Source organism: Cheilinus undulatus, linkage group 12, assembly GCF_018320785.1.
Source record: "Cheilinus undulatus linkage group 12, ASM1832078v1, whole genome shotgun sequence".
In the NCBI taxonomy this organism is placed as follows: Eukaryota; Metazoa; Chordata; class Actinopteri; order Labriformes; family Labridae; genus Cheilinus; species Cheilinus undulatus.
The window spans coordinates 31,384,158-31,393,738 of NC_054876.1; the positions used below are offsets into that span (position 1 = coordinate 31,384,158).

The window sequence follows — 9,581 nt, forward strand, 5'->3', positions numbered from 1 at the left end:
CAGTAACAGCTGAGTGGGAATTATGGGGTGGGCGTGGCTGATAAAACTATTTTAAAGGGAACAGAGGGGGGCTACACTCAATGGAATGACGCACTGCCAGGTCCATTTATGTTTTTTTACCCATGAAGCACACGTTTACTTTAGGGATTATGGGAAACGGCTTTGCTTTTTCACTACTTGAAGATACCTTGGTTTTGTTTATTTGTGTTTGGGTTGTCTTTTCAAACTCCCTCTGAGGGGTTTTTAGTTGGTAAGATGAAAACTGAAATTAATGGTGCCTCTATATAACCCCCAAAGCATACAAAACCATCAGCATGAAGACAGATTTTTCTGTGGAGTTTAGTCATGACTGTCGCCTAGTGTAGCTGTTAGAGAAGGAGATGAGGCCTTTTTTTTTTTTCAAAATTTGCAAACTTTAAAATAAGGAACTTTGGGTAGACTGGAGATGATGACAGGAACTTAATCATGGAAAAAGGACATTGTAATGGATAGAAAAGGAAAAAAGGGAAAAGTAAACATGTGGTGCAGTTGAGTTTTGACTTCAGCTGTCAGGGTGTATTTGTTTACCAAAGTGAAACTTGGTATTAAGGTGCAGTTGTGTACTAATGTAACATTACTGTGGCTGCAGGGAGATGCTGCCATGGCTTAATCACTGTGTGCTGAAGGGACAATAAAGCACAACCTTGCATAGTACATGATTTTGCCAGACTCCATATATATCATCAGGCAAATCCATCTTGCAAATCTCCTATCTCCCATCTTGCAAATCCACAAGATTTGTGCTGGACCCAAAAACGGTTCGGAACAATCAGCATCATCTTCTGAGTACGAGGCAGTAGCTACAGGAGGGGTGTAGTTAGTTGTACTGCAAGCCAGTAGTAATGGCTACCTCCAGTGTAGCAATAAGCTTGGAAGTAGTGATAGTATAGCGCCAGTTTGATCAGAACTGGACTAGACAGTCTGGCTGCAGACTGTAGGCTACATCGCTGAGACACCATCTCTTTCAGAAAGGAAGTGCTGTAATTTGTACAATTTATTTCCAGTTTGAGATTTTTTAAAGATCAACTTTATTTATAAAAAAGTCTTGCAGACATTACAGACTAATTCATTCATTCATTATAAAACAGAGAAAAAGGTCAGAGTTCTAATCCAGGATTAAATTATGTAAAGATCCATTTTAGAAGGGGTTACACAGTAGTTGGCGTTGCGATCGCTACCTATGCTAGCTACGTAATTAACATTGCTACATAAGCCAGTGTATTTAAGTTAGCTTTAGCTTTAGCAGTGTGGGCTTTAGCAAACAGCTAAAGCTAACATAGCTTACCTAGCTGCTTTGAGAGTTTAGCTTTAGCTGCTCAGCTATGTTGGCTACGTAGTTACATTATCTACATAGTTTATGCAACTAACGGAGATACGTTTGCTGTATTCAAATGTTTTCATAGAGGACAGGCTTTTTCTTGAAAGTAGACTGTCTACTCAGGTGTATTATGCATTTTGTCATTAGGTTTTGTCAGTCAGGTTTTTAACTTAACTTTTGCTAGCCTAACTCATACCTTAACCCTTACTCTAACACTCAGTGGAATTTAATTACATTTTATTTTGAAAAATTTAGCTTGTATTAGCTTGTATTTTGGTTCTGACAGAGTTCTGACTTAGATGTTGGAGACCCCTCTCGAACTGGGCCACATTTCTTTACTAAATAAAGTGCCAGGACTAGCATGAAAGCTTTGTCATGATGGAAAAGATGTTTTGGCTCTTCAACATTCATGAACATGCTCTATAGCCATTAAATTGAAAACACATACATTTGTGGATAATAGGTATATAACATTATTTTATAACATATGTACTTTCAACTGAGTTTGTAATATGTTTAATGTAGTTGGTAGAGGTAATTCATATTTATTGGGAAAAATGTGTGTTGGTCTTAAAAACATACAGGTTAAGTCGGTATATTTTTTTGAAAAAAGAGGATATGAATACTTACCTTGGCCTGAGGGCAAAAATACCATAGAACTGTCAAACATTTTGCTTAACAATGTTGCCAATAAATAAGATATAAGAAAAAAAAGGGAAAAATTTACTGTGTGGGTGTCTATCTGGGTCCAAAGTCAGCTTCATTGGTAAATAAGTGTGTTTTCTTTTTCTAGCCAACAAAGATCAAGTCCCAAGCGAACCATATTTTGATTCTGTTTCTTTTCATAAACTGTCGATGCTCTTACCATGGTGCCTTTGACTGAATCAGGGGGCCTACTGGGTAAACTGCTCCCCAGCCCACATCCATGACCCACTCCATGGTAACCAGTCAATCTACATGTCAGACAGCAGAGCAGACCTACAACAGTCAACTTGACAGAGACTCTGAGGTCTCCACGCTCGGCTCCAGAGTGGGGGAGAAGTGGCAGGAGGGAGGAACCGAGGGGTGATATTTTGCATACAAACTGGACAGCAGGCCCCCTAGTTGTTTCTATTCTCTGTGCTTTAGCTTTAGGCACCTAGGGAGTGGCTCTAAACCCCCTTTCATGTGCTGTTATCCCTCCAAAGCCTGTTGAATTTTGTTGTCAAACATGAAAAAATGTTTTTAAGACAAGATTCAACCATGTAGGTCAAAAAGCAAGAGTTACCCCAAAGAAGGGTACATAAACATGCTTAGATAAAATTACCTTACCTCAACAAATATATGTATTTAAGAAATAAATAGATAAGAAATTTCAGCATAATGTCTACAGTGAACATAGCTGTCATAATAAGACTGTAAAACATTGTGTTGTTTGTTCTTTTTGAATGTTTTAACTCACAGACGCCTCTCTGTGTTTAGGCAGACAGACAGTCTGTGCATTCAGCAGACAAACTTGATAAAAGGGAAATTCTCCCATGACATGTTGTTAGAACTTGCTCAAATTGGGATCACAAGCCCTCAATTTGACTGTACAGTCTTTTAAAGTCAAGACAAAACATCTGATTAGTGTTGATGATGTTATGTAACAAACAGGAAGCAGAGGAGGTCAAATACATAGGTAGGTCCACTCAGGAAAAGAGATGGATTCTCCTTTTCTGAAGGAAAATTTTCTGAAATATTTCAGGGACCTAAAGCTGCAAGTTATTAAAAGCTCTAACTGGTATTTTTATCAGGTTATCAAACAAATAAATATTTATGCTAGTAGCATAAAGATTGACTATTAAACCATTAAGACCTAAAGCTGCAATCATTGGGTAGCTGTCGGCATAGTGATTAATATGGAGATAATCTTTGAATAGAAAAGATTATTCATAGGTCATTCGTTTGACTTTTAAAAGAAAGTAAGGTTAGGATAAAACACACACAACTAAAACACACATGATAGAATTAGCAGTGGTACTGGGTTAACCACTGGGGGGCACCAAAACGGATAAATGAAAAATTCCTCACAGGAGCTTCAAGGCTCTTAGTCCACAGCTGGCACACTTTGCACTGGCAGCACCCACAACCAACGTTTAAGAGTGCTTTTCATCACTTTTTATTGTTGCTAGGTTACAAACATTTGACTAGCTTGGTGTACTTAATATTTTTCTTTGTACAACAAACTTTAACCATGAGAAGAGATGCACTGGCTGTGAAGATAAGGCCCAATACCAATGTTCCAAAAATGTATTTAGCCAACACCGAAGGGTTTTCTCAACCTTTCCTACCACCTAAAAAAAACCCTCATCTCTGAATCAGCAGTTAGGTATACCAGATCAGCACTAAAATGACTGACACAACAGATAGACATTTTGAGTTTCTCCTCTGACATGTTGACAAAACTTGTATCATAAGTCCCTCCCCTTTTTTGATTGGTGAGTAAAGGACAAGTGACATTGACAAGTGTGGCACTGTTCCAGCAGTTTGGAGAGTGCTGTGAGCACATTAAGAAGTGAATAAATAATGCTAAGGGTGTAAAGGATGGTTAGGTTACCAGTGACGGCAGCCACCTGCCCCGCTGCCTTATGGGATTTCTCTGCTAATTAGGCCGTGGCTGGCAAGCCATGGAAGGAAGCTGAGGCTTGCGGATAAAGAGAGGTGGAAGGCCACAGACTCCTTCAGTGGAGGACATATTCAGGTAGCCCAACTCTGATTCCAAGACAACAGAGGACCATTCCAGAAAAGGAGGGATGGCTGCATAGCTGAACTCTAATAAAATGTCTGCATGAGCACTGAAGGAGGCTGCACCGAGGCATCAGGCCATGGAATACCTAGTTTACCTACCTAGCGGGAAGTCAGCATACATCCATGGGCTAGCAGGCTCGGGGTGAACTTTGTAAGCCATGCAGAACAGAAGAGCTCGATGACAGAGCGTGGGGAGAGGGAGCGGGAACATAGAGACAGAAAAAGGGGTCATTTAGCAATACCTACACATGGCTCTGTCCCAGGCAAAAGACACATTTCTCACGTCTGTCTGTAAGATTTACTTTTGAGGGGCTTTTGTGCCTTTTCATAGAGAGGGACAGTGGATAGAGTGAAAAACTGGGGTGAGAGAGAGGGGAATGACATGCAGGAAAGAAGCCACAGGTTGAACTAGAACCAAAGGCACCCACTCACATGGATCCCAATCTAACCATGGGTTCTCCTGCAACTTATTCCATAGATATGTAGTCCAAAAATACTACAAAGTGGGTTTTCCATGGTATTTAACCTTTAAAATGCAACATGCATGCAGCAATAACCTTTATTTGTTAAAAAAAAAAAAAAAAAAAAAAACTTATGTAGATTCTCAAACAAAACACATTTTGCAGATAATGACTTGACACAGTATACACCATGAAGTAGAAATATTTACTTTATTCATTTTCAAATAAACACATAAAATCAGAAGCCCGGAACAAGACGTTTTTCAAAAATCCTCATTTGAAATCCACATTCATCTCAAGTTTGGAATCAATTGCAGCCTGTAACAACAAAGCAATGTGAAATTAAACAGAAAAACTATTTATTTATTTATTCATTCATTTATTTATGTCTTAAAAATATAAAAAAAAACTCACCAATTCTCTTTTTGCCTCCTCTATTTTCACCTGAGCAAGAGATGGGCTCTGAGGTTTAAAGGAACAAAAACATGCCTTTTAGTCATAACTTCAAACATAAAACTGAAGATATTCATTTGGTTTACTGAAGTCAAGTGTACACCATAAACAGGTGATGTGAAAGTGTTTTGGCTGTTGAACTAATACAAAAAACTGCAATCAAACATACTGGGCTTAAGTCCATATAGGGCTCCAGTTTCTTCTGCAAAGGGATTATTTCCTGTTTCAGTGCCGTGACTTCCTACAGAGAGAAAAATGAGACGGCTCATTTCAGATGCTGGAAAGAGAAAGTTTTAGCTTTTCATCTGTGTTGCATGTGTAACAGCTGAAGTTACCTCAGAGAGCTGTACAATAGCCTGGTGTGTGAGCAACTTGTCCATGTTCCTCGATTGAAGTTTAGCCTAGAGGAATGATAAATAGAGGGTGAAACAGCAGAACAAGACCAGAGCTTTGTCCTGGTTTCTGACAATAATACAGAGGGTGTTAACTGTTGGCCCTGTCCACAGCATCGGCTCAGCGCCCTTAACCTAAGGCAGCAACATGATGCCAACATTATACCCAGGTCAAACCACAAGCTGCCTTCCTTTAACTCCTGAGAGGAGCTTTTAACTGGTTAATAAAAACATAATGGGGGAGACAAGACTCTTGAAGCATTCTGGGATTGGTTACAGCAGTTGGTTATGGTTATGTAAACACTGGTTTACTGTTTAGTAAATACATCTCATGGTGTACAGTTTTTGCTGGGAAAATTCGGACATTCAAAAGAACATATCTTTCCTACATATCTGCTCACCCTATACGTTATATCTAGTGAGGCAAATCATTTTATCCATGCTTCTTCAGGCGGCACAGCAAATTCGTATTGGTTCAGATTTTCTACAAGATATATATATTGGGGAAATAAAATTGTGCATTCTTTAATCATCTCAGCTATGTTTTTCAACAGCAGTGTTTGTAACCGTGAGTTAGCACCTTAATGCATGACTCCTCTTACACAATGCTGCTAATAAATGTACCTCTGCTCTCTCCCGTCTGTGTCTGAGCTCTTTAGCCTTTGCTGCAACAAAATCCATGTTGAGAAGCCTCTCCTCTGCTTTAGCACTCTCCACTGCCTGAGATTTCACTGTTTTGTTGATATCCCTGCAGAGGATAAAATACACTTATCACAAACACACCAGTCTAGGCAATAGCTACACCAACATGCCAAATTTAGCCATGTGCTTACTCCTGTAAATTGCCCCGCAGTACCAGAGTAGTACTAAGTCTCTTCCTGAGGGCTTTGAGTTCCTGCTCAAGTTTCCTGTTTGACTTCTCAGCCTCCAGAAGTTCATTGGTTAAGTTATTCACTGCTGGCATAAAGCTAGAAAAGACAGTTTGGTGAGAGAAACATGAGACAAAAGAAAACAGTGACTGATAACTGACAAAAACAGTGCAGCAGTGATGTACCTGCCCAGTGATGTGTCTCTGACTCCAAGCACCATGGCAGTGTCCACTAATGCAGACACGTAGTCAGAAGCGGACTTCGACAGGCCTCCACAGGACAGACCAACACCTTGCAGAAGAACATCTCGGACATGAGCATCTAGATGATAGAGACACACTTTAGTCCTGTGGAAATATAGTTTATATCAGTGGTTCTTAACTGGTGGGTCTGGACCCAAAAAAATGAAATTCTGTAATTATATATAATGTAGTAGCCTGTTTTGCTCTCTCTTTTTCTTTTTTCTTTTATTTTTTGCTGTTTTTCATTATTTCTTAACTACAACATTTCTCATTAATGCAAGTAAAATTGAGAGGTTGGAACTTTCCAGAAATTTGGGTTGGGCTTTCTCAAAAAATCCTGACCAAATTCAACAGAGGCCCAGCTAGTTTATGCTAGTCGTCTCACAATTAGTGAAATGGGGTCACCTGAGTGCAGTGAATGTGTCTCAAGTGATGGTAGTATAAAGACACCTGTGTCTGGAAGGCCAGTCAGTGGTTATTCAGTATTCCTGGCTACTATTACACTATGAGGACAAAAGAACACTCCAAGCAATCCAGAGAGATGGTTACTGAAAAGTAGGGGAGAACAGGGTTGGTTTTCACACTTTTTACTCTAGTGGGAATTTGTCATCATCAAAACATCCATCAGTTGTCATTCCTATTAAGTTAAAGCTTAAGGTGTTGGCTTGAAATGTGTATCCCTCTCCACTTATTGAAACAAAGAAATAATTAACTATCAAAGACAGTGATTTATTGTACAAATATATACATATTTTATTTAATTGACATTACTTTGTGAAAAGTAATGTCATATAGTGAAAACTATATTGATCATGAATGTTTTACCCTGTAATTGATTTTGTAAACCATTCATGATCAATATAGTTTGGCATAAAAGCCAAACTATATTGATCATGAATGGTTTACAAAATCAATTACAGGGTAAAACATCCAAGGGGGTGAATACTTTTATTTAAAAAAGATAGATTATTTCCATATTGTGATTTTAATGCCTGCAACTACTTCCAGGGAGTAGCTGTTAGATTAGTAATATTTCATAGATCATTCTCATTATAGGTAATACATTTGATTTTAGTGCAATGTCGATAACAATGTTAAAACAACTAAAAATAATAATGGACAAAGCTAGACCATTGCAAGCTAGTTGTAATAAACAGCACTCATCCTTTAAATTACATCAACATGCTACTGTTCCTCGGCTGTCTGCTCTGGTATCTAGCCCAAACAGAGTATATCTCTCACCCTCAGCCTGATATTCTGCTGTTTTCTGTTTGAGGTCTTCAATAACGAGAGCCGTATCACTGCACCGGGCTTCACTGGACTGTGCCAGCTGGTACAGTATGTCCACTGTTCTGGTGTTGACCTCAAAGTGTGGCACCGGCTGGTCTCCAAACACTGAGCTGAGCCAGCTGTTTACCTGAGAGGTGACATGAAAAGCATTGTGTAAACAGAAGACAAGAGCAGTCACTGCATTATGTTTAAAACGGTGTCGGAATGATATTCAGTTTTACCTTGGTGATCTTTTCACACATGGCGAATAGAAATGGGATTAAAACTTCAACAATGAGCCACAAAAACGTCCAAGTAATCCAGCAGCATCAAGAAAAGGAAAAGTATAGTGTTGTTTATAAGTTTGGCGCTCTAAGATTAATTCGAACTATTTCCGGGTTAGCAGCTAACGAGAAAACGGAGCAAGTCTTACTCCAAAATTGAATTAACTTTTGTTTATTTTCATTTTTTTTTACAGAAACATAACTGGCAAACAATGTGAAAATAAAAAGCAAGGGAAAATTGGATGCGAAATGTAGATATAAAAGCGCTCTTTGCAGGACAAAAGTACTTCCGGTTCAAATTCACTCAAGGCTTCCAAAGATGTTAAATGGATCAAGACATTGCTCCTTCTTAAACCATAGGTCAGGAATTCTGAAACACTGCCGATAAGAGAGTTAAAAGAATTAATAAAAGCTATTAATCTACTAAAATCAGTCACATGCGAAAACGCTTTCCTCCATTTTAAGGTAATGAAATCATTATCTCTGAGTCATGAAGTAAGTTTTTGAAGATTAAATAAGAAATAATACTGCGCTGTCTTTCTTTATTAGTTCCAGGTGTGTATCGGATGTCACCAATTTAGAAAAAACGTATCAGCTCCTTTTCCCTCTATGCAACCTATGCATAAAACGTCTTGTATAATTCTGAGATAGTGATGTCTTTTTGGTACATTTACTAGGTAATTAGCTCAAAGTTAATAAAAGTTCTGGAGACATGTGAAGTACCTTTAGGCATGTTTGGGCCAAAAATTGACCGTGAAGTAAGGCGTACATGTAGCAAGTCATTGGACAGGAAGGGAATTGACACACCCCAGTTCGTGCTCTGGATGTCCTTTAATATTACAAGAAGCATGGGGAAAAAAAGTCCCCACCTTCAGGAGAGAGTAACGGGTGGATGTGATGAGCAAGCACAGCCTAGGGCAGTGGCTTTCAAACTTTACTTGCAAAAGGCACACCTAAGATTTAGCCAACATCTCGAGGCACACCATGCATTCATGCACAATAGCCTTTTAATGTACTTTGAAGTATCTTTGTGTACACTTCAATAGTGTTCTTTCTTCCCCCTTCAAAAGGGCACAAACTGCCTGATGTTTTCCTACATGTTGGGTAGGAACTGAGGAAAAGTTTACAGTTGGAGCTATTCATTAAAAAATAAAGGAAGAAGAATATAAAAAGCGAGATGTGGGGTTTGAGAATATGTAGTTTTTAATACAATGTTAAAGATTTTTTATACAGCATAAAGTGTATTAACTCTCAAAAGTATTCTAGTTTTTCATTTTGGCTAAGTTTGTTCAATTTAGTCTAAGAGTCAATTTTCCATGTGATCAGGAGAGACATTTTTTTATTATAATCTAAATCTTGAATAAAGAAACACACAAACAAACAAATGAGAATATTGTTCTGCTTTCTTACTTCGTGGTGTTCTTACATACAAAAAACAATAGTGTAATCACAAACACAAAATATTTTTTAGAAATAAAATCCTTC

At 38.4% G+C, this 9,581-nt stretch overlaps 1 protein-coding gene across 1 annotated transcript; it reads right to left on the reverse strand.

Annotated features, from left to right (window-relative positions):
- Nucleotides 1–4,783: 4,783 nt before the first annotated feature.
- Nucleotides 4,784–8,240, reverse strand: haus1 (HAUS augmin-like complex, subunit 1). The gene is made up of 9 exons (XM_041801865.1): nt 8,055–8,240; nt 7,786–7,960; nt 6,487–6,622; nt 6,266–6,400; nt 6,057–6,180; nt 5,376–5,441; nt 5,210–5,281; nt 5,002–5,049; nt 4,784–4,905 (listed from the first exon to the last, which is right to left on the reverse strand). Exons 1-9 carry the CDS (start codon nt 8,073–8,075, stop codon nt 4,861–4,863), a joined length of 822 nt encoding a protein of 273 aa, XP_041657799.1. The 5' UTR covers nt 8,076–8,240; the 3' UTR covers nt 4,784–4,860.
- Nucleotides 8,241–9,581: the final 1,341 nt, after the last annotated feature.